General features: G+C 38.6%; 4 protein-coding genes across 10 annotated transcripts; all 4 read left to right on the forward strand.

Moving 5' to 3' along the window:
- Positions 1-1,428: 1,428 nt before the first annotated feature.
- LOC116197144 (receptor-like protein EIX2) lies at positions 1,429-4,478 on the forward strand. 4 transcript variants are annotated; one of them, XM_031527186.1, is made up of 3 exons: positions 1,429-3,101; positions 3,838-4,319; positions 4,412-4,478. In XM_031527186.1, the coding sequence occupies exon 1, from the start codon at positions 1,506-1,508 to the stop codon at positions 3,000-3,002; it is 1,497 nt and encodes a 498-aa protein (XP_031383046.1). In that variant the 5' UTR covers positions 1,429-1,505; the 3' UTR covers positions 3,003-3,101; positions 3,838-4,319; positions 4,412-4,478. The 4 variants fall into 4 exon arrangements, with proteins under 4 accessions (XP_031383046.1, XP_031383048.1, XP_031383049.1 ...); XM_031527188.1 differs by having other exon boundaries at positions 4,109-4,319; XM_031527189.1 differs by having other exon boundaries at positions 1,429-1,872; positions 4,109-4,319.
- A 2,738-nt stretch (positions 4,479-7,216) lies between these two features.
- Positions 7,217-9,427, forward strand: LOC116193894 (probable ATP-dependent DNA helicase CHR12). The gene is made up of 6 exons (XM_031522636.1): positions 7,217-7,399; positions 7,762-7,911; positions 8,070-8,456; positions 8,602-8,861; positions 8,960-9,206; positions 9,323-9,427. The coding sequence occupies exons 1-6, from the start codon at positions 7,310-7,312 to the stop codon at positions 9,425-9,427; spliced, it is 1,239 nt and encodes a 412-aa protein (XP_031378496.1). The 5' UTR covers positions 7,217-7,309.
- A 6,032-nt stretch (positions 9,428-15,459) lies between these two features.
- LOC116197143 (receptor-like protein EIX1) lies at positions 15,460-19,074 on the forward strand. Of its 3 annotated transcripts, none has more exons than XM_031527183.1 (3): positions 15,460-18,078; positions 18,170-18,236; positions 18,808-19,074. In XM_031527183.1, exons 1-2 carry the CDS (start codon positions 15,491-15,493, stop codon positions 18,171-18,173), a joined length of 2,592 nt encoding a protein of 863 aa, XP_031383043.1. In that variant the 5' UTR covers positions 15,460-15,490; the 3' UTR covers positions 18,174-18,236; positions 18,808-19,074. The 3 variants fall into 3 exon arrangements, with proteins under 3 accessions (XP_031383043.1, XP_031383042.1, XP_031383044.1); XM_031527182.1 differs by having other exon boundaries at positions 18,170-18,226; positions 18,660-19,074; XM_031527184.1 differs by having other exon boundaries at positions 18,170-18,226.
- A 3,086-nt stretch (positions 19,075-22,160) lies between these two features.
- On the forward strand, positions 22,161-24,697 carry LOC116197145 (probable ATP-dependent DNA helicase CHR12). Of its 2 annotated transcripts, none has more exons than XM_031527190.1 (3): positions 22,161-22,534; positions 22,626-23,226; positions 23,344-24,697. In XM_031527190.1, exon 3 carries the CDS (start codon positions 23,670-23,672, stop codon positions 24,207-24,209), a length of 540 nt encoding a protein of 179 aa, XP_031383050.1. In that variant the 5' UTR covers positions 22,161-22,534; positions 22,626-23,226; positions 23,344-23,669; the 3' UTR covers positions 24,210-24,697. The 2 variants fall into 2 exon arrangements, with proteins under 2 accessions (XP_031383050.1, XP_031383051.1); XM_031527191.1 differs by having other exon boundaries at positions 22,161-22,528.
- The last annotated feature ends 371 nt before the right edge of the window (positions 24,698-25,068 follow it).

Raw genomic sequence — 25,068 nt, forward strand, 5'->3', positions numbered from 1 at the left:
ATCGGTTATTCTCTTATCTCTACAACTCATCATACTCATGTGCTGGCCTCTCGTTTAGTTTTTACGTAATTAACTAAGCACTCATGATTTTTCTGTGTGAATCCCGATATCTGAAAATCAATGGGCTCTGACTAATCCAGTCAAGTCAAGTTGGCCCACTAAAGGTAAAGCTATCCCAACGCGAATTTTCTCCATCCACAATATTCAAATATGAGACCTTACTTAAGGGGAATAAGTATCGAGCTGCTTGAGTCAATCCACTTTGCTACCTAAGCACTCATTAATTTAATAAGTGCTTAAAATTTCATCAATCGATTACTTGAAGTATTTAATTTTAAGTCCAAATGAATACCCATTGAGTCTTCCGCATGAAAATGTTTGGTTTCTGACCTCCAGAGACCAAAACACGGTGGTGGAAGTCAATTGCAAGGAAGTAAGAACTGTGTTATTCAGCAAAAAAAAAAAAGGGAAGAACTATGCGTTTATTGATGGCCAAGAACCATCCAAATGACCAAGACAAAGGTTTTGATGTCTATGTCCATCAAAATTTTGGAAGTTTTAATTATTCCTTTTTATGTGGTTATAACTAAAAGGAAAACAAAATTATTTTTTTCCACCCAAAAAAAGAAAAAAACATAATTTTTCAAAAAATAAGTTGATCTCTAACGGGTTATAGAAATGGAACATTAATGGATAAAAAAAAATGATATATTGATAATGAAATGCCATCACCTCATAAAAAAAATAAAAAAAACGGAATTCTTATGCTTTGCCACGTCATCAATTATATAGTAAGGAAATATATACAAACTTGTTTTAAATTTTATTAATTAATTATACAGTAAAATATATAGATTGTATACACAAGAGAAGAAAATATGCAGTATAATATATAGATATAAATTATATACAATGGAATATAGCTAAATAAGGATATTAAAATAATTTATAAGGCCATGCCTTCCAAGTTTTATTGGTTATATCTCTATATCAGTATATATTTGCATTCTCAGTATATAAGCTAATCTGCACAAGGATAAACCAGCCAGAGCAGAGCAGCGGCAGACAGAAAGAACAGGGGAGAAAATCGTCAGTCCTCCAAAGTTTTCTTTCTGTCAATTTGAACGTTATGCGGTGCTTCTTCAAGTTTAGGAAAAATTAAACACCCCCAACGATAAGGTTGATCTATGGGGTTCACAATTCCTTCCACCCCACGAGACACGGAGTTTGGGGAGAATCATCAAAAAGAAGAAAAGGGATCGATGTGAAGACATTCCCTGCCACACAACATAAAGAAGACTAGACCTTCAGAAGTCTTTCCTTCTTGGATGCAAGTGATTGACTTAATGCTGTAACGTCAGAAGGTTACTTCTATGAAGGTTCCACCTGTAGTGGTAATCTAACTTGTCAAATAGTGAGCGACTCAAACTTGTCATGCCACAGTTTCATACAAAGTAAATATCGAACAAAGTTGTCTCTGAATAAGGGCATATATATGTTTCCCGATGCGGTGGGCTCATAACACTATCCCAATGGCTTCATCCCGTACTGCCTCTATGATTTTCTTGTCATTCGCGCTTCTTGTCTTTTCGACATTTGAGCGCGCTTCATGTGCTGCTGCTTTCACAAATGCCACTTGCATCGAGAGGGAGAGGGAAGCTCTTCTCGAATTTAAGCGAGGCCTCGTCGACAAGTCCAATCTCCTGTCATCATGGGTTGGAGATGACTGCTGTTCGTGGAAGGGGGTCAGATGCAGCAAACTGACGGGCCGCGTCCTGAAGCTCGACCTTCGAAGTCCATGTGTTGTGCCCTTCTACTTTGGTGATGTACTGCTCGACCAATTTCTGGGGCACGGGAACTGCACTTTGACAGGTCACATACATCCTTCTCTAGCCGAACTGCAGCATTTGAATTACCTAGACCTGAGCTGGAACAACTTTTCGTACGCCGAAATTCCAGAGTTCCTAGGCTCACTCTCTAATTTGGTGTATCTTAACCTCTCCAATGTATTCGCCGGGAAGGTCCCCTGTCACCTTGGGAACCTCTCCAATCTGCAGTATCTTGATCTCAACAACTTTCGTGATTTTATTCAATATGTAAGTGGTTATGCAACAGTCAATAACCTTGAATGGTTATCAGGTCTTCCTTCCTTGAAACACCTCGACTTGTCTGGCAACTCCGTTAGGAATGCCCAACAGTGGTTGCAGTCAATTTCCATGCTTTCTTCTCTTCAATTTTTGGGATTAGCAGACTGTTCTCTTCCAATCTCTGACTCCACCTTGCAAGTGAATTTCAGTACTTCGCTGGAGTTTCTTGATCTGTGTGGTAATAATATAGGCATAGGCTCTACCATTCCTAATTGGTTGCTCAATTTAAGCTCTACCACTCACCTCGACTTGTCTGGCGTCTTCTCTAATTTTGATGGAGGAGCCGTCTCCTTTCCCACTGAGATCATCAATAATAACAAACAACTTGCCTTCCTTGATCTCCGATATAATTCCATGAGAGGTGAGCTGCCGAAGAATCTCAGCAATCTCTGCCACCTGTTTGCGTTGAAATTGGGAGGTAACGACTTGACTGGAGGTATTTCTGCTGCATTAGGCAATCCTTTCAGCTGCCTCCAGAATACGTTGAGATACTTAGATCTCCAGGGGAATAAAATCAGCGGTCGTTTGGGGGATGAAATTAGGCACTTCAAGAATTTAGAGTATATTGGACTTTCGGGAAACTCAATCGAGGGTCCAATTCCAGTGTATCTGCCTCAGCTATCCTCTTTGAAGGAATTGGATCTCGGGTACAACAACTTGACGGGTGGCATTCCAGAAAGCATTGGCCAGATGTCGAATCTATTTTATCTAGTCTTGTCCAACAATCTCTTGAAAGGAGTGGTGACCGAACTTCACTTGGCTAATCTCACGAGCTTGACTTGGTTGGACATTTCGTCAAATGAGTTGGCGGTCAAGATTAACCCAAAAGTGGTTCCTCATTTCAACTTAATTTAATTGACATGTCAAACTGCAAAGTTAGGCCTCAATTTCCCGCATGGCTTCGGGCACAGAGGAACATCAGTGAGCTGGATTTGTCCAATGCAAGCATATCAGGTATCATCCCTAATTGGTTTCACAACATCGCTTTTAACATCGAGATCCTGTATCTGTCTAGCAATGAGTTGAGTGGAGAAATTTCTTTGTGCAATATGAAGTCCTTACGAGGTTTTGACATCTCAAATAACAAACTGTCTGGGACACTCCCAGAGTGTTGGAAAAGGTTACGTCAATTGGAAGCAATAAACTTGGGGAACAACCAGTTCAGTGGCCTGGTTCCAACATCCTTATGCTCTATAAAAGAGCTGTCCTTTCTGGGGCTACACGGCGATGCCTTCAGTGGGAGTATCCTCAAATGCTTAAGCACTATGACTTATCTTAATGTGCTTGATCTGAGTCGAAATAAATTGATTGGTCGAATCCCCTCTGGATTGGTCGCATGGTTGAGCTAAGAATGTTGAATCTTGAGTTTAATTCCTTCTATGGGGAGATTCCTATGAGCATATGCAAACTCGGATACCTTCGAGTTTTAAACCTTGCACACAACAACCTCTCTGGAAGCATCCCCCTTTGCTTTGACAACTTAACCACCATGTCCGACCCAAAGTACCCTGGTGAGACAATCAACCCTTATTGGTTTGGAGTTGAGGTCCATATGAAGAGCATAACCCTAATATACACGAGTGTACTCCGGTATCTTTTCTCTATTGACCTTTCAAATAATAGATTAAATGGAGATATTCCGGCTGGGTTGACACGGCTCTGTAACCTTGAAAATCTGAACCTGTCACAGAATGATCTCTGGGGAGGAATTCCTCCAAAGATTGCCAATCTGAAGAAGCTGGAGTCCCTTGATTTGTCCATCAACCAACTCTCAGGCCCCATACCACAGAGCTTATCCGAATTATCTGGTCCCATTCCCTCTAGTGCCCATCTGAGTACATTTACAAATGAATCATATCTCGGGAATGATGCGCTATGCGGGCCTCCACTTTCAAAGAATTGCTCAGGAGATCATGGTCAATTTGACGATATTCACAAACAGCATGGTGATGATTCGGCAGGTAAAGACGAGTCCTATGCCTGTTGGTTATATTCAGGCATGGCCCCAGGCTTTGCCACGGGATTCTTGGGAGTTTGTTGCTCATTATACTTCAAGCATTCTTGGAGGCAGTCCTTCTTTCTTTGGTCGGACAAAATTATCACCCAATTGCTTGTGATGGTAGAGATTAAGCTGCAAAAAGTTACCCGAAAATGCAAAATGAACCCAATCAGGTGAGTCTTTGCCTCTCCATCACTCCTTCCACCCCCATTCCCAAATCCTTAGCGGTTCTTATCTTATACCGGCCATTCGGGGCATGTTGCAGGTGACAACTGACAAGATCCTACAACGAGAAGCACTTGCAAAGATAGCTATAACAAAGGTACCCCCAGGTACTGCTTCTTTTAAAAAAAAAAAAATCCTTTTCCGTGTTCTAGTTATAAACTTTTCTCATTGGGGGCTTTCTCTGCTGCAATAAACCTTTAAAATGTCACACTCATGGCTTCTTAGTTTAGCTCAACTATAAAGTTTGAAGTGCTTCCTGTTTGAAGTTTGAAACCTTCTTTGTTCGGGAAAAATCACAGTGAAGCCCTAGTGGTCTAAAACCAAGCTATTTTTGCATTCCGTGTGTAGTGTAAGACTTGCACTGATATTTAGTTTACAAGTTATTGCGGATGCCTGAGCATGTAATGAAAGCATCCGTAGTTAAGTCGTCGTGATGTAGATATGGGTAATGTCAATTGAAATTGGAATTTATTCATTTTAAAAGCTTGGTTTGTCCAGTATCCAAAGTCTCGACTGATCCCAGGGGCCTTTGGACATAAATATGATTGTAACCATAGGCGTTTTTTCTTCTTTACATGGGTGCATTAAAAGCCCAAGATATTTCCAGTCGCCGGAAATGTACTCACTATTAAAATCTCATATCTGATATTCAGAAATAAAAGAAGTCCAAAGTGAGGAGACGGTTCATCTATGAAGACTCTGGCTAGTGCACTGCGAGCAAGTGAGAGCTTCTCTCATGTGTTTTGTCGGCAAATAAGTCTTTTGTTCTTTGTATTTTTACTGACCAGTTATTGCATTGCTGCAGTTGTGATCTTTCGTAGTCAGTTAAGCCAAGAAATTTGTACAAGCAGTATACTTTCAGTTTGTTGCTAGGCATCACCTCAGCTCTAAGCAAAGCAACTTCTTGTTTACCTAACAGTTTGTTGCTACGAAAGACTTGGGTAGTCCTCTCGTTCTATGCTTTTCTATATTTTTCAGCTGCAGAAAGTGCCTATCTTATCAACCATGGGTCCGACCGGCCACGCCGTGAATTTATTTGTCAGTGCCTTAGACATTGAGTGGTCAAGAGATCCCCTGATGAGTGTGTTTTCTCTGGATTCTTTCTTCAGAGGTTTGATTGTGCCTCCCTCCGTCACACCTTTGAGGTGGTCCAATAACCGAAGATAAACTGGACATACCAGCTTCTCAGGCATTTACCGCATTGTATTCCTCCGCTCGTCTTTCGATCAACCTGCACATATGCTAACCATCAGAATACAATACAATCCAACGAATGGAGAAGTACACGTAATGACCCTTTCCATAGGCATCATATTTTCTTTTTTCGAAAATATGACGGTAACTGCGGCATATAAGCTTCCAATTTCCTGGCTGAATCTATATTATGAAAAAGGAAAATATACTTATGGCAGTGAAGATGATCACACAGCAAACGCAGATACATTAAGATACATTTACCTGTCCACACCAGTCCTCAAAGTATCTTCTTCCTCCAAGCTCTATATCTTCGTCCATTAGGGGTATGAAGTCATCCCACTATGAAAATAGTCAGATAGTTAGAAAACAACTTCGTTATTTTATTTTTAAAGAAAACATAAAAGTGAGAATTACGGTAGAGTAACATAACACCCTCTCCGCAAAAAAAAAGAAAAAAAGAAGGATAATAGAAGATGCAGTAATGACGAAGGTTACCCAAGAAAGAGCAATACAAAAGAACTCGTGCATAGATTGACTGATGCTGCTTATGGACTTAACACCAAGATACAATGGACTGGTTCTACTACTGACTCGAAAGTAACTAGACATCCCTCTTGCCCAGTAACATATGTAAACTTAATTAAACTCGCAATACTAAATAAAACACCAGCAAAGCATGTAATATACGGTACATAACTTCAATGCTTGAATATAGTTTTCACATGAGATCGTAGTCAGCCAGAAATTTGACCATGAGGAGATCACAGGACCACAATGCTGAGCCTCTTCACCAACGTTGACTGAGCAGCGCCACTAGCACTTTTATCCAAAGATGGCTCAGTTGTACTGACATCTTCCCCGATCTGATCTGGCTGCATAGGCTCGGGATTTGGATCTGTATCAGCACCATCAGGCACCGAGATGCTGCCACTCGCATTGCCTCAGGGAGAGGATCCTTCACTGCTATTGGCAGAACTAGATTTGAGTGCCTAACAGAGGAGTAGGCAGACAATCATAACTGGCAATTGAACTGATAATTTCTTGGAGCGTAAGGTGAGAAAGCGAGACTATCTCTCATGTTCAGCTGGCAAGTGAGGTCGGGTCCATTCATTTTGTAGACTGCACGCTCGGTATTTTAACCGGCAGTCGGATTGTTTCTCTTGTCAGTATGTATCCCAATCATTTAAGCATCTCAACTTTCAAGCACAGTGGTCCAACCATCCTGCTCATAGTAGGGGAACGAAGGCGTTCAGCTTTGCCTTTTTCTGGAGAATCTATTATAATTCCAAGCAAGTCAAAGTTCCAATATCCGTAATCTCGAAGATGAGTCCTCCATAACCGTTCTGATTTTTATTATATGTCCGTAAATATATTACTAGATTATTACACAATACAATCATTTATAATGTCCTGCAAACACTCTGTTCCAGACCAACAACACTTATTTTGTTATGTTTTATTAAAAGATCGTATAAAATAATAATAAAGGTTTTGAACTCTATGGACTGAAGGTAAAGCTGTCCGTTTAACTTTCTTTTGAGAAGTTTTATCTCCTTGCATGGATTTCACATTGTAATTCCTGATTACCAAGGATCGCAGAAGTTCTCATTCCTGAACATTTGTGATGATTTCTTTTTGGCAACTTGCAGAATTGCAAAAAAAGGTGCGAACTCGTGTAAGTGCTGAGTACTGGCTTCGGGTGAACTGTGCTTATCCCGATAAGCAGTTGTTTGACTGGGGAATGATGCGATTGCATCGGGCCCAATATGGGATTGGAGATGCTTTTGCTACAGAAGCTGATGATCACTTCAGCAAGAAACGAGATGCTGAGGTCACTTATTAGTTTACTTTTCCCCTTCTATGACTTCTTTGCTTTTTGTCGTCCCAAGGAACACTAAGAAAAGTTTATATGGAGATGCTTAACTAATATGTAATGAGATTAACGTGTCTTTCAACATAGTAGAGGACTGGGAGTCTGGACTATCATTTTCACAACTGTAGTAGCGAGTTTGTGTTTGGTTCTTTTGGCATTTTATTTCATTGTAGTCACCACTATCATAACCTACAGAGAATATATCTTGGTTACAGAGTAAAGGTTCTCAGTTGTTGAGTAAGTAAACATTCGATAGCATGGGTAGAGATTTTGCCGTAGGAATTATACAGAATACTGATGTGGTAACACTGAATTTTCAGAGGCTTTCAAGGCTAGAGGAGGAGGAAAAGAATCTCATAGAAACCAGGAAACGGAAATTCTTTGCAGAAATTCTGAATGCCTTCCGTGAATTTCATCTGCAAAATCAAGCTACTCTGAAACGCCAAAAGCAGAGAAATGATGGGGTCCAGGTATTTCTTTCTATTTCATTGCATCCGTCCTCCAACTAGACAAGATATATGGAACCCTCTTGTCATCTGACAATCCAAACATAACGAAATTGACAAGCTTCGCAGAAACAAAGGCTAGCTTGTGGCAGAATATTCTTACACGTCCATATGTTTTGTAGGCATGGCATGCAAGGCAAAGGCAACGAGCCACACGGGCTGAGAAGTTGAGGTTCCAAGCCCTTAAAGCTGATGATCAGGAAGCATACATGCGAATGGTGAAAGAGAGCAAGAATGAGAGATTAACTATGCTTCTTGAAGAAACAAACAAGCTCCTCGTTAACTTAGGAGCTGCTGTTCAACGTCAAAAGGATGCTGGATATTCTGATGCCATTGAGCATCTGAAAGATTCAGAAACAGAATTAGATGCCTCAAGTAGTGGAACCCCTGGGGAATATTTGCCTGAAGAAGATGCAGATATTACTGATTCAGATCGCAATGATGACTCAAGTGATCTGTTGGAAGGTCAAAGGCAGTACAACTCCGCTATTCATGCAATTCAAGAGAAGGCGAGTACCTTAATCTCTGCAATACTTGCTTTTGCATTTCTTTTTTTGTCTTTTCTGAAATTATATGTCAGGGTTCACATGTTCGTGCTTTTATCTGCTTGTCTGCAGAGTAGTGCTGGTCGTCTCGCTGGCTGTGAATTTACAGGTAACAGAGCAACCCTCCACTCTTCAAGGTGGAGAGTTAAGAACTTACCAATTAGACGGTCTTCAATGGATGGTCTCTTTGTTCAATAACAACCTAAATGGAATTCTAGCTGATGAGATGGGGTTGGGGAAAACAATACAAACCATTTCACTGGTCGCTTATCTCTTGGAAAATAAGGGTGTGACTGGACCTCATCTGATAATAGCTCCAAAGGCCGTGCTGCCAAATTGGATGAATGAATTCACGACTTGGGCTCCTAGGTTTGCAATCTCTCTTCCTCACTCTCTCGTCTATCACGGAGACGCCCCCACACACCATCCACTGACTAGACATGCTTATGATTTTCTCGTGTGTTCAGTATTGGAGCAGTACTTTATGATGGACGTCTAGATGAGAGGAAGGTATTGAGGGAGCGGCTATCTGTGAATGGATTCAATGTTCTGATCACTCATTACAATCTTATCATGAAAGACAAAACATTCTTGAAGAAAATTCAGTGGCATTATATGATTATCGATGAAGGGCATCGGCTAAAGAGCAGTACGTGCTCTCTTGTGCAGACTCTTAACGCCGGGTATGATGCTTCTGTGAATAACTGTACCCTGGTAGTGTTGCTTCCTTGCTACTTCATAGGTTCTTATGTGCTATACGATACCCATGGCTGTCCATTTTAATTGTAAAGGGATGAGAATTTGAAGGAGACTTATATTCATTTTTACAGTACTGCAGAACTAAATTTCATGCTAATCTGACTGATCTGATTGCTATATCTGATAGTACTGACTTCATTGATGCAGCTATAACTGTCAACGGAGACTTCTTTTAACGGGCACCCCAATTCAGAATACCGTGCAGGAGTTATGGTCACTCCTCAATTTTCTTCTTCCAATTATTTTCAATTCGGTTCAGAATTTCGAGGAGTGGTTTAATGCACCCTTTGCAGACAGGGGTTCACTTAATCTTATATAGAATAAAATTAAAAAAAGGGAAAAAGTTGATCATGTTTTACACTATGCATTATACAAGCTCCATGCCTAATATGTATAATATACATCTATATGTATATATATGAAAGCAAGAACATATCGGGCCCAATCTGATTGGTTAAGAGTGCTCCATTTCTAAATAGAATTTTCTCAATTTTTATTTTTTTAAAAAATAAATTTTTATTTTTTTAAAAAATATATAGATATAGATTTGTGGGACAATTCTTTATTTTTTGAAAAAAAAAACATCTATCTGTATATATATGAAAGCAAGAACATAATGGGCCCAATCTGATTGGTTAAGAGCACTCCATTTCTAAATATAATTTTCTCAATTTTTTTTTAAAAAATAAATTTTAATTTTTTAAAAAATATATAGATATAGATTTGTGGGACAATTCGTTATTTTCTGAAAAAAAACATCTATTTGTATATATTTGAAAGCAAGAACATAATGGGCCCGATCTGATTGGTTAAGAGCACTCCATTTCTAAATTGAATTTTCTCAATTTTTTTTTGATTTTTTTAAAAAAGAAATTTTAGTTTTTATTAAATATGTAGATATAGATTTGTGGGACAATTCCTTATTTTCTCAATTTTTTAACTTCCTTTATTATTAAAATTTTATTTTTAAAAGATATAAATATAGATTTATGGGACCGGTTATTATTTTCTCGAGTTTTTAAGCTTTTCTTAAATTTTTCTAAAATTTTAATCATATAGATATAGATTTATGGGACTTCTTATTTATTTTTGATTTTTTTAATTATAAGTATTTTATGAGAAGATATAGATAAAACAAATTATGTAATTTGCTTTTAAAAAACTTAGATGACATTTTCATAAATATAATGTGTCATACATTTACTTTTCAAAAAGCAAATCATATCATTTTATTTATAGCTATAGTTATGATTTATTATTTATATTATATTATGTATGGTATATTATATAGTGAAGGTACCACAATAAATTGTGACCAATCCGCTTCTGAAAAATATTGTTACCATCACAGTTCTTCAACTTTCCGCGCACATGTACGGGGTTCATTTCAATACTCCTATAATTAGACTCATGAATATGAGTTTTTCAAGTTTTTGCTTTGTTTTTTAATCACGGATAAACTTTTGTAGAATTTTTGTGTCCTTCAATTTCACATGTCTATAGAAGAAAATATGTAACGCCATATGAACCGTGACTATATTAAAGCCACAAAAATAATCTTGCCATGACTGGATTTTTTTTAATTTTTTTTATACATAATCTTTTGATTCAATTAGCAACTTCCTGTCAGGCTCTATGTATCCAGATCGGCAAGGCATCATAATCAACAATAACTGATCGAGAGCCCAAAAAGTTGCACACGCAGTAGCATGACCGGCTCGCATTTTATGTTTGCTTGGACAAAATTGATTTTAGGTCGTGAACAATTCTACAGTTACTCAGTCCTCCAAATTTTTCTTTCTTTCAATTCGAACGTTATGCAGTGCTTCTTCAAGTTTAGCAGAGGTTGGTGAGAATCATCAAAAGAAGAATAAAGGATTGACGTGGGATGGCTGGCAAAGACTTATTGGAACAGATGCATATGTACCAACTAATTAACATAAAGACTACTAGACTCCAATCTCCTGTCATTATGTGTTTGTGGAAGGGAATCAGATGCAGCAAACGGACAGGCCGCGTCCTCAAGCTCGACCTTCGAAGTCCATGTGTTGCGTCCTTCGAAAATGAGCAATGAATTGAGTCGGTATATATATATATATATATATGATGAATATATGCGATCAAAAGTCACGAGCCAAAAAGGTGGAAGGAAAAGTTACGAGGGTATATGGGCATTTTTAGAATAATAAAAATTGAAAAAACCTATCATACTTTTATATGTAGTATAGATATATTAAAATAAATATATATTTCTATTTCTTCAGAATATATGGTCGCACATGGGACTCTTTTATGATCGTAAAAAGTATATTAATATAAATATTACTTCTGATAATATAAGGTTGCCCGGACGATCTTTAATAAAATTTTTTTAGCATTTTTTGAATTTATAAAATTGAATGAATATTTTTTGGAAAGATTATAACAAAATACTTTTGAACCATTTTAAGAAGATTTTGTTGTTTGCATAATATTTTATAATCTTGAATTTTTATTTGAGATAAAATACTTTTGAATATATGGTTGCACATGCGATCTTCAGTATAGTTTTTTACTTATTTTATTAGTGAAATTTGATTAACATCAATTTTGTTATATATATATAATATTTTTATTGAAAATTATGATTTATATCAATTTAATGCATATGATATATAATAAAATTGAGAAAAACAGTAAAGGACCTGTTGGAAATACCGTCCAAAATTACCAATGGAACATATCCGTTGGAAAATTCCAGCAGCAATTTACATAATTCTTGTAATTTTTTTTGGTAGAATAATTATTGTAGTTTTATCTCATGTAATGCATGAGTTCTACGACTAATATATATATATGTGAAAGCAAAGATATGGTTAGTGCGATTAAATGGCCACAGAATGCTCAAGATGACCATTAGGAATTTTCTAATTTTTCAAATTTTTAATTTTTAATTATTTGGTAATTTTAAAGTTTAAAAAAATATAAGACTCATGAGATGCGATAATTTTCTGAATATATTGATTCGATTTTTTATACAAGATGTCTTCACTATGTCTTTTCATATTTTTTGGACCGGTCGTTAATTTTTTGGATTGATCTGCAAAAGATTTTGACTTATCTATCTATTATCTATACTACTTGAAAAAGGAGAAGGAACCCCTTTGTCTAACTTTCAACTTTCATTTTTACCCTTGAAGTTTATGTTCTAATTTTTTAATTACCATTAGATTGAGGGCATGATTGTAACTTCCATAAGATAACTACCCATTTTCTCCACTTTTCTCTCCCTCTTTCACCCTTTCCTCTCTCTTTCTCTTCCCTCTCCAAATCAAATCAACCGTGGCCTTTTATATCTATAAAAAGGTTTTAATAATAGTTTTATTATTACTATTTTTAAAAATAAAGGATCCTTGGATGGATGTAACTGAAGCTAAGAAAATAGAAAATAATCGAGTATGTATATCAAATGGCAAAATTAATACCAAAAGTTAGCATATAAATGAGATTTTCATAAATTTGTTTTTAAATTATAGCACAGTACGCGCAAGTCATCATCTAATTATTGTATATGTGAGAAGGAAGTTAAGTTGTTCAACTTTCCTTCTCCAAGAATTATCCAGCAAAAATAAAATTACGAAATTAATAACCGTTATATTAGTAGAAAGTTTTGGGTAAATGAGAAATTTCAGACTTTTTTCAACTACCAATTGTTAACTCTCCCTTAATTTTCTCCCATTCCTCTGGCCTCTCTCTCCTCCCTCATTCACGTTCCCTCTCTCTTTTCCTTCATCTCGCTAATGCATTTATTTCTTTTTTTTAAAAAAAATTTCTTTATTAATTTCATTAATTGAAAATTTTTAATTAGTAATTCTATAACATTTTTTTATGAATAAATAAGGCTATTACATTTATTGTATATATTTGAAGTGATCACAAAAAATGTTTAATAAACACGGCTCGTAGCGTGGGTACCTTTCTGGTTTTCTTTTAAATCAAATAATTTGTATGCTCAGATTACTCAGTGAAATTTTCTCCATTTTTTTTAATTTTTATGAATAAATCTAAATGTTTTTATTTTGACAGTTATGAATTTTAATCTTAAAATAAATAATTCTGATGAAATATGGTTATTCGCAAAATAATTTTTTATATATTCTATAATATTTTTAGTATATATTTTGTAAAATTTGGAAGCCTGTTTTGAATTTTAATTTTTCAAACATTTAATTTTAAATTTTAATACACTATGCTAAGATTTAACATCCGTATATAAATATTTTGTATGATTTGTTAACTGCATATATAACCATATTATATATCCGAAATAATACTCTGATTGTGACCAGTGTCATCGTTAGAAAATCTAACAGAAGAAAAAGTGAAAGTAAGTTTATTACATATGGTAATTTTTGTTCATTTCAAATCCGATAAGTGCATCAATTACTAACATATTAAATTACTGTTTTTTCTTATCTTCTTTAATATAGTTTTTTTTTTCTTTCAAGTCAGTTGCTATTAGTCATATATCTAACAATATATTATTATAAATTATATAAATTACAATTTAAAACACTCGATCTTATATAGAATAGAATTAACAAAAAGGAAAAGTTGATCATATTCTAGACCGTGCATTGTACAAACTCCATGCCTAATAAGGTTGATTTGTGGGGTTCACAATTCCTTCCACCCCACAAGACACGGAGTTTGGGGAGAATCGTCAAAAAGAAGAAAAGGGATCGATGTGAAGACATTCTCTGCAACACAACATAAAGAAGACTAGACCTTAAGAAGTCTTTCCTTCTTGGATGCTAGCGATTGACCTAATGCTGTAACATTAGAAGGTTCCTTCTATGAAGTTTCACCTGTAGTGGTAATCTAACTTGTGATGCCACAGTTTCATGCAAAGTAAATATCGAACAAAGTCGTCGCTGAATATGGGCATATATATATATATATATATATATATATATATTTCCTGATGCGGTTGGCTCATAACATTATCCCAATGGCGGCTTCATCCAGTACTGCCTCTATGATTTTCTTGTCATTTGCGCTTCTTGTCTTTTCAACATTTGCGCGCACTTCATGTGCTGCTACTTTCACAAATGCCACTTGCATCGAGAGGGAGAGGGAAGCTCTTCTCGAATTTAAGCGAGGCCTCATCGACAACTCCAATCTCCTGTCATCATGGGTTGGAGATGACTGCTGTTCGTGGAAGGGAGTCAGATGCAGCAAACGGACGGGCCGTGTCCTGAAGCTCGACCTTCGAAGTCCATGTGTTGTGTCCTTCTACTTCGATGATGAACCGCTCAAACCAGTATTGGAGCAGGGGAACTGCAGTTTGACAGGTCACATACATCCTTCTCTAATGGAGCTGCAGCATTTGAATTACCTCGACCTGAGCTGGAACAACTATTCATACACAAAAATTCCAGAGTTCCTAGGCTCACTCTCTAATTTGGTGTATCTTAACCTCTCCAATGCATGCTTCGCCTTTGGTGACATTCCCCTTCACCTCGGGAACCTCTCCAATCTGCAGTATCTTGATCTCAATATTCAATATTTAAGGGGTTATGCAACAGTTAATAACCTTGAATGGTTATCAGGTCTTCCTTCCTTGAAACACCTCGACTTGTCTGGCATCTCCGTTAGGAATGCCCAAGGCTGGTTGCAGTCAATGTCCATGCTTTCTTCTCTTCAATTCTTGGGATTAGCATTCTGTTCTCTTCCAAAGGTTGACCCAGCAGCCTTGCAAGTGAATTTCAGTACTTCACTGGAGTTTCTTGATCTGAGTTATAATAATTTAGGCTCCGTCATTCCTAATTGGTTGCTCAATTTAAGCTCCATCAGACACCTCGATCTCTCCTCTAGTTTTGCTGAAGTAGCCGTCTCCTTTCCCACTGAAGGAGCCGTCTCCTTTCCCACTGAGATCATCAATAATAACAAACAGCTCGCCTTCCTTGATCTCGGATATAATTCCATGAGAGGTGAGCTGCCGAAGAATCTCAGCAATCTCTGCCACCTGTTTGCGTTGACATTGGCAGGTAACGACTTGACTGGAGATATTTCTGCTGCATTAGGCAATCCTTTCAGCTGCTGATCTCAACAGCTTTCAAATCATAGGTGATTTTGTTCAACATTTCAGTGGTTTTCCAACAGTCAATAACCTTGAATGGTTATCAGGTCTTCCTTCCTTGAAACACCTCGACTTGTCTGGCATCTCCGTTAGGAATGCCCAAGGCTGGTTGCAGTCAATGTCCATGCTTTCTTCTCTTCAATTCTTGGGATTAGCTCGCTGTTACCTTCCAAAGGTTGACCCAGCAGCCTTGCAAGTGAATTTCACCTCTCTCGAGTTCCTTGATCTGAGTGGTAATAATTTAGGCATAGGCTCCGTCATCCCTAATTGGTTGCTCAATTTAAGCTCCATCACACACCTCGATCTCTCCTCTAGTTTTGCTGGAGGAGCCATCTCCTTTAGTATTGAAGGAGCCGTCTCCTTTCCCACTGAGATCATCAATAATAACAAACAGCTCGCCTTCCTTGGTCTTGAATATAATTCCATGAGAGGTGAGCTGCCGAAGAATCTCAGCAATCTCTGCCACCTGTTTGCGTTGAAATTGGCAGGTAACGGCTTGACTGGAGATATTTCTGCTGCATTAGGCAATCCTTTCAGCTGCCTCCAGAATACGTTGAGATATTTAGATCTCGCGGAGAATAAAATCAGTCGTTTGGGGGATGAAATTGGGTACTTCAAGAATTTAGAGTATATTGACCTTTCGAGAAACTCAGTCGAGGGTCCAATTCCAGTGTCTCTGCCTCAGCTATCCTCTTTGAAGTACTTGTATCTCGGGTTCAACAAATTGACGGGTAGAATCCCAGAAAGCATCGGCCAGCTATCGATCCTAGAGTATATTGACCTTTCGAGAAACTCAATCGAGGGTCCAATTCCAGTGTCTCTGCCTCTGCTATCCTCTTTAAGGCACTTGTATCTCGGGTACAACAAATTGACCGGTATAATCCCAACAAGCATCGGCCAAATGTCGAACCTAGAATTTATTGAACTTTTGGGAAACTCAATTGAGGGTCCAATTCCAGTGTCTCTACCTCAGCTATCCTCTTTGAAGTCCTTGGATCTCGGGAACAACAAATTGACGGGTAGAATCCCAAAAAGCATCGGCCAAATGTCGAACCTAGAGTATATTGCCCTTTCGGGAAACTCAATTGAGGGTCCAATTCCAGAGTCTCTGCCTCAGCTATCCTCTTTGAAGCACTTGTATCTCGGGTACAACAAATTGACGGGTAGAATCCTAGAAAGCATCGGACAGATGTCGAATCTAGTTGAATTAGACTTGTCCAACAATCTCTTGAAAGGAGTGGTGACCGAACTTCACTTGGCTAATCTCACGAGCTTGACTGCGTTGGACATTTCGTCAAATGAGTTGGCGGTCAAGATTAACCCAAAAGTGGTTGCTCCATTTCAAGCTAGTACTATTCGCATGTCAAACTGCAAAGTTGGGCCTCAATTTCCCACATGGCTTCGAGCACAAAGGAACATTCGCGTCTTGGATTTGTCCAATGCAAGCATATCAGGTATCATCCCTGATTGGTTTTACAACATCTCTTTTAACATCGAGACCCTGTATCTGTCTAGCAATGAGTTGAGTGGAGAAATTTCTTTGTGCAATATGAAGTCCTTAAAAGGCTTTGACCTCTCAAATAACAAACTGTTCGGGACACTCCCAGAGTGTTGGAAACGTTTAGGTCAACTGCAAGCAATAAACTTGGGGAATAACCTGTTCAGTGGCCAGGTTGCAACATCCTTATGCTCTATAACAGAGCTGTCCTTTCTGGGGCTACAAGGCAATGCCTTCAGTGGGAGTATCCCCAAATGTTTAAGCACTATGACTAATCTTGAGATACTTGATCTGGGTCGAAATAAATTGGCTGGTCGAATCCCCTCTTGGATTGGTCGCATGGTTCAGCCAAGGGTGTTGAATCTTGAGTTTAATTCCTTCTATGGGGAGATTCCTATGAGCATATGCAAACTTGGAGACCTTCGAGTTTTAAACCTTGCGCACAACAACCTCTCTGGAAGCATCCCCCTTTGCTTTGGCTACTTAACCACCTTGTCCGACCCAAACTCTAGCGTGGACGACCCTTATTGGTTTGGAGTTGAGGTCCAAATGAAGAGCATAACCCGAGTATACACCAGTGCACTCCGGTATCTATTCTCCATTGACCTTTCAAATAACAGATTAAACGGAGATATTCCGGCTGGGTTGACACGGCTCTGCAACCTTGAAAATCTGAACCTGTCACAGAATGATCTATGGGGAGGAATCCCTCCAAAGATTGCCAATCTGAAGAAGCTGGAGTCCCTTGATTTGTCCATCAACCAACTCTCAGGCCCCATACCACAGAGCTTATCCGAATTAGACTCCCTGGGTTACCTGAACCTGTCGTTTAATCAATTGTCTGGTCCCATTCCCTCTAGTGCCCATCTGAGTACATTTACAAATGAATCATATCTCGGGAATGATGCGCTATGCGGGCCTCCACTTTCAAAGAATTGCTCAGGAGATCATGGTCAATCTGACGATATTCACAAACACCATGGTGATGATTCTGCTGGTAAAGACGAGTCCTATGCCCGTTGGTTATATTCAGGCATGGCACCAGGCTTTGCCACGGGATTCTTGGGAGTTTGTTGCTCATTATACTTCAAGCATTCTTGGAGGCGATCCTTCTTTCTTTGGTCGGACAAAATTATCACCGAATTGCTTGTGATGGTAGAGATTAAGCTGCAAAAAGTTTCCCGAAAATGCAAAATGAACCCAATCAGGTGAGTCTTTGCCTCTCCATCACTCCCTCCACCCCATTCCCAAATCCTTAGCAGTTATGTTCTTATACCGGCCCCTCGGTGCATGTTGCAGGTGACAACTGACAAGATCCAACAATGAGAAGCACTTGCAACGATAGCTATTGCAAAGGTACCTCCAGGCACTGCTTTTTTTTTTTTTTAAATCCTTTTCCGTTTGCTGGTTATAAACTTTTCTTATTGATGGCTTTCTCATTGGGGGCTTTTTCTGCTTCAATAAACCTTTAAAATGTCACCCTCATGGCTTCTTAGTTTAGCTCAACTATAAAGTTTGAAGTCCTTCCTGTTTGAAGTTTGAAATATTATCAATTCCGGAAAAATCACAGTGAAGCCCCCGTGGTCTAAAACCAAGCTATTATTGCATTATATGTTTGGTTTAAGACTAAGTTTAAGACTCGCACTGATACTTAGTTTATGAGTTATTGCAGATGCTTGACCATATATTAAAAGCATCCATAGTTAATTATTCATGATGTAGATCTGGGTAATGTGCATTAAGATTGGAATTTCATCATTTTAAAAGCTTGCATTGTCCATTATCTCAGAGTCTCAACTGATCCCAGGGGCCTTTGGGCATAAAGACAATTGTAACCGTAGACATGTTTTCTTCTTTACATGGGAGCACTAAGAGCTTAAGATATTTTCAGTCCCCTGAAAGGTGCTCACTATTGACATCTCATGTCCGATATTCAGCAATAAAATGAAGTCCAAAGTGAAGAGACGGTTCATCTAGGAAGACTCCGGCAATTGCACTGTGGGCTAATCATCATGATATAATGTCTAGGATCTTCTGTATAAGGGAGCAAGTGAGGGCTTCTCTTGGGTTTCATCAACAAAAAAGCTTTTATGTTCTTTGTATTTTTGTTAATCAGCCGTCAAGTCGCTGCAGTTGTCATCTTTTGTAATCAGTTAAGCCAAGAACTTTGTATGAGAAGCAATTTCTGGTTACTTAAAAGAACAGATGACGAATGACTACATAACAAAGACGCAGTGCCCAATAGCCAAGGCTTGGGCAGTCCTCTCTTTCTCAGCTTTTGTATATATCTCAGTTGCAGAAAGAGCCTCGACCATGGGTTGTGATCAGCCACACCATGAATTTGTTAGTGCCTTGGACATTGAGTGGTCAGATGAGCTTCTGATGAGTGCGCTTTCTCTGGATTCTTTCTTCAGAGGTTTGATTGTGCTTTCCTTCATCAAACCTCCGAGGTGCTTCATTAACCAAAGATACCAGCTTCTTAAGTAATTACTGCATCATACTCCTCCACTTTGTCTTTCAGATCAACCAGAACACAAGCTTGTCATCATAATACAGTACAATTCCAACCAACAGAGAAGTACGAGTATCAACCCTTTCCACATGCATCATATTTTCTTTCTTCGAAAATACGATAGTAAGTGTTGAGGATAAGCTTCCAATTTCCTGACCGAACCTATGTTATGAAAAAGGAAAATATACATATGATAGGGAGGATGATCGCACAGGAAGCAAGATAATTATCTCCTCGATCTGCAACATTAAGATACATTTACCTGCCCACACCAGCCTTCAGAGTATCTTCTTCCTTCAAGCTCCACATCTTCCTAGGCCAACGTTTAGAAACATTTTTGTGTTCAACCTTCCTTAATGGGGAAACAACTATTCCCTTAGGGGTATGATGTTGTGGTCGATCCTTTTGCCTCAGGGTAGTCATCCCACTATAAAAATAGTCAGATTAAAAAACATACCCGGAACACAACTTTGTTATTTTATTTTTAAAGATGACATGAAAGGGAGAATTACAGTTGGGTAACAACTTCGCAGTAAACAAAAGGATAACAGAAGATGCGATAATGCCATAGGTTACCCAAGTAAAGAGCAATACAAAAGAACTCGTGCAAAGATTGACCGATGCTGCTTATGGACCTAACACCAAGATAAAATGGACTGGTGCTGCTAGGCTACTGAGATGAAAGGAACAAGACATTTCTCTTCCCATACAATAACATAATTACACTTAATTAAAGCCGCAATACTAAATAAAACACCGGCAAAACATCCATGAAAATTGAGTGATACGCAAGATATTTAGTTTTGAGTCAGGTAAATATTTGACCATCATAAGGAGTTATCTGACGCGTTTGGTTGGAGCTATTCTTTTCCAACGGGTTGAGTCCATGTAGGACGATCGGAGGGCCACAATGCTGAGCCTCACAATTCCCCAACCTTGACGGAGCAGCATCAGTAGCATTCTTATCCACAAATGGCTCAGTTGCACTAACATCTTTCCCAATCTGATCTCGTGGCATAGGCTTGGGATTTGGAGCCGTATCAGAGCCATCAGGCACCAGAGATGCTGCCACTCGCATTGCCTCGGGGATAGGATCCTTAATTGCTACTTGCAGCTTCGAAGAACTTAATTTGAATGCCTAACATAGGAGTAGGCAGACAACCAAACCTGGCGATTGAACCGATAGTTGCTTGGAGCAGATGGCAAAGGAGGTCGGGTCCATTCATTTTGTAGAATGCACAGTCAGTATTATAAGCCGGTCGATTGGTTGTTTCTCTTGTCAGGATTTATGCTAATCCTTTAAGCATCTCAACTTTCAAGCACGGCGGTCCAAATATCCCACTTATAGTAGGGGAACGAAGGAGTTCTACTTTGCCTTTTTCTGAAGAATCTGGTCACGAAGCAAAGCAAGTCACCATTCCAATATCCGTAATCTCGACTCGAGGGCAATCAGTGTCAGTAAAGATATATTACAAGATTATTACACAATATGGTCATTTACAATGCCCTGCAAACAATTTATTCTAGGCCATCAACATTATTATGTTATGTCTCATTGAAAGATCACACAAAATAATAATTTTTATTAGACGTCCGTAATAATCTCTTTGCTGCTGCCACCATCAATCTCTTTGCCCGCCTCTGATAAAAATTATTAATAATAATTTTTGTCATCAAATTTTTGAGTTAATATAATCTACAAAAGATTTTGATCTATCATCAAATCAAACAGTGTGTAGGCTCAGATTAATCGATGAAATTTTCTCTATCCTTAAGTTTTTATAAAAAAATTAATCTAGATTTTTTAAGGTTTTTAATTTTTATAATTTAATAATTACAATTTTTAAAATTTTTAATGTTAAATAAATATTTTTGATAAATTTTGGTTATTCACAAGATAACTTTTAGAATATTTGTAATATTTTTGGTATAATATTTTGTGAAATTTGTAAGATTTTTTGAAATTTTAGTTTTCCAGACTTTTAATTTTAGAATTTTAATGCATTAAGCTACGATGTAATATCTGTATATAATATTTTGTATGATTTATTAACTGCATCCATCACCATATTATATAAGATTTTTTTGGGTGAATGTATTTTTGGTACATTTCAAATCAATAAATGTACCAATTACTAACATGTTATTAAATTAATTAAAGAGCATATAGTTAATTGGCGCATACCCTCACCTGGTAATCAAGAGGTTGTAGATTCAATACTCGATGTGAGACTATCATTGTCCTTTTATTACTTGTTAAGAAATTTATTTCATAATCTCCCCTATAATTGAAAAATATATCATTAAATTACATTTTTATCTTCTTTAGTATAATATTTTTCTTTTTTAGTCATTAATTACAAATTATGATTTTCAATAATTAAAAACACATAATCTTATATAAAATTGAAATTTTATGAATAGCTTGCCCTTGTTAACACTATAATAATACCCTCACAATCAACCACTACCAACTGCCACCTGTACGCGATCGAGTGGATTTCAGTTCCTTAGGGCTGGACCACCCGTACTTTACTCTTCGATCGATCACGTTCATGCTTCCGGAAGTTTAAGACGGACAGACTTCCAATTAACCCACAGACACGGAGTTGGAAGAAAAGAATCATCGAAAGAAGACTTTATTAGACCCCCGAGAAGAAGTCTGTCCTTCTTGGCTGCTAGTGATGATTGACTTCATGCCGTGAACTTGAAGTCGGGGACGGTACGTACTATATCAAACAATGGCACTTTTGCCTACGAAAAAGTGTTACAGATATTTTAAGTCATCATGTGACAATTTCAGACGAAGTTCATTATCAAACAAACTGTCATCTTTGATTTTCATCGCATATCCCAATGGAGGCTTCATCCAGTACTGCCTCCATGATTTTCGTGTCATTCGTGCTTTTGGTCCTTGCGAAATTCGAGAGCGCTTCAAGTGTTGTTGCTTTCACAAATGCCACTTGCATCAAGAGGGAGAGGGAAGCTCTTCTCGAATTCAAGCACAGCCTCATCGACAACTCCAATCTCCTGTCATCATGGGTTGGAGATGACTGCTGTTCGTGGAAGGGAGTCAGATGCAGCAAATGGACGGGCGGCGTCCTGAAGCTCGACTTTCGAAGTGCATGTGTTAAATCACAAAACTGGTTTCAGTTATATTTTTCCTTGCACAGAAATGCCCTAAGTTATTGTCGATAAGTTCCTGCTGGAAGTTCTTTTTTGGCTAACTCGACATAATTGCAGGATCTGGAAAATCAAAGAGCCTGCAGAACTTGTCCATGCAACTCAGGAAGTGCTGTAACCATCCTTACCTCTTCGTGGGAGAGTACAACATGTGGCGCAAGGATGAGATTGTAAGAGCGACAGGAAAGTTTGAGCTGCTTGATCGCTTGCTCCCCAAGCTACGCAGGGCTGGGCACAGGGTCCTTCTATTCTCCCAGATGACCCGTCTCATTGACATTCTTGAAGTTTATCTTCAACTTCATGATTTCAAGTATCTCAGACGTGATGGTTCAACGAAAACCGAGGAAAGATGCCGCATGCTGAGTCAGTTCAATGCCCCCGATTCACCTTACTTCATGTTTCTTCTGAGCACTCGTGCTGGCAGGCTAGGTTTGAATTTGCAGACAGCGGACACAGTAATAATTTTCGATAGTGATTGGAATCCTCAAATGGATCAGCAGGCAGAGGATTGGGCCCACCGGATTGGGCAGAAGAAGGAAGTCAGTTTTTGTGTTGGTTAGCATTGGGTCAATTGAAGAGGTAATACTGGAGCGGGCAAAGCAGAAAATGGGTATTGATGCCAAGGTCATTCAAGCAGGACTCTTTAATACTACTTCCACAGGTTTGTTTTCTGCTTTGTGCTTACTTTTAGTACTTTCTTTTAGTACTTTCTTTTATGCCTGTATCGATTTATCTTTGGTGTCTTCTCATTTTCTTATGTCCAATCTGTCTTTTGCAGCTCGGGACAGAAGAGAGATGTTAGAAGAGATAATGCGAAAGGGCACGAGATCACTGGGAACTGATGTCCCGAGTGAAAGAGAAATCAATCGCCTTGCTGCCCGATCAGATCAAGAGTTTTGGCTCTTCGAGAAGATGGATGAAGAGAGAAGGCAGAACGAGAACTACATTGCCCGCCTTATGGAAGATCATGAAGTGCTTGAATGGGCTTAGGCCGCACCAGATTCAAAGGAAGCCAAGTCCAAAGGTTTCGATATCAGTGGAATCACTGGAAAAAGAAAAAGAAAAGAGGTTGTTTATGCTGATACACTGAGTGATCTACAGTGGATGAAAGCAGTAGAAAATGGGGAAGACATCTCAAAGCTTAAGGTGAAAGGAAAGAGAAGGGATGCCCCTCTCTCTGAGAATAATGAATTGGGAAGCAGCATGAATGTGGTATCAGAATCTGGGAATGAAAATGGAGAAGAGGAGTCTAAGGCTGCGAGCAAGAAAGGCAGCGAAAGAGTTAGCAATGGTGCAATGTCAGAACCAAGAAGTGAAGTTAAAGGAGCGATACTGAAGTTCTCAGTTAAGGGGAAGAGGAAAGATCCGGTCCCTTCTACGAGCAATGAGGTGGGTGGAGTTGGTCATAAGAATGTCTCGATTGGTAGTGAAGACACGGGTAAAGAAGATGCCTATGGTCCAACCCCTAAGAGATTGAAGTTGGAACAAATCGAGAAACCAGACTCCAACAGTACGGAGGTGATGGGCTGGAACAGGCAGATCTTGACGTGGAAGACCCACAAGAAGAAGAGATCAAGCTATAATTCTCAAACGACTTCATCAGATTCTAAGGGGCAGAGTTCCGGTGGAAGAGGGAACGGATAGAACCGATTACCATCTTCCCTTTCCATATTTCTGATCAATTTGTCTGCCTCTGCATTACATACATAGATTCGATGCCCTTCGACCTACTGATTTGTGTTATGGCCTTCAGCTCCGGGGGGAAATGTTTCCTCAATTGCTGGGGCAATCTCTCCTGTGACTTCTGTTCATTGGAGCAAAATATAGATGAAATTGTATTTAGCAGCGATTAGAATGTGCTCTGTTCGATATCATCTGGAGATTAGGAAGTCGAGAGAACTAGAGAAGTTAGTTAGGGACGTGAAAGTACAAAACAACCATCGGGGGCTACGATTTTTTTATTGATCGAGCCAAGGATGAAGATGCCCGAGGAATTTGTATTAACTTATAGAAATGGATGATAATATGGGCACCGGTATCAGTTTGTTGGTTCTCAATGTTTTCCATTTTGGGTAACTGCTGGCACAAAACTGATTTCGCATTTGATTATCAGATATTCAAGTCGTCACGGATGTCAGTTTTTTTTTAAAAAATTACCTATGACGTGTCTTTTTTATGGATCAGTCACAACCATCGATTGTTATACATAGCATGTTATTTGAATAACCTTCGATGCTTGTTAGAGCACCTAGCCTAGAAAAATTGAAACCCGGTGTATTTCAATTTGGAAAATCATAGACAGGGTGGTTCATTTTTCTGTATTTATACTTGGCTGCAGAAAGGTTTTACTAAAAGTTCTCACCTTTATGTCTGGAACTCACACTCGTATGCGCAGGCTCAGCCCGAAAAATCCGAAGCCAAGTTGAACTTGGCCGGGCCAGGGTATCTGGAGATGCTTTTCTACAGAGGCACCTCGAGCCCGTGATGCTTAAGTATACCATTC

This window comes from Punica granatum, chromosome 2, assembly GCF_007655135.1.
Source record: "Punica granatum isolate Tunisia-2019 chromosome 2, ASM765513v2, whole genome shotgun sequence".
Classification (NCBI taxonomy): Eukaryota; Viridiplantae; Streptophyta; class Magnoliopsida; order Myrtales; family Lythraceae; genus Punica; species Punica granatum.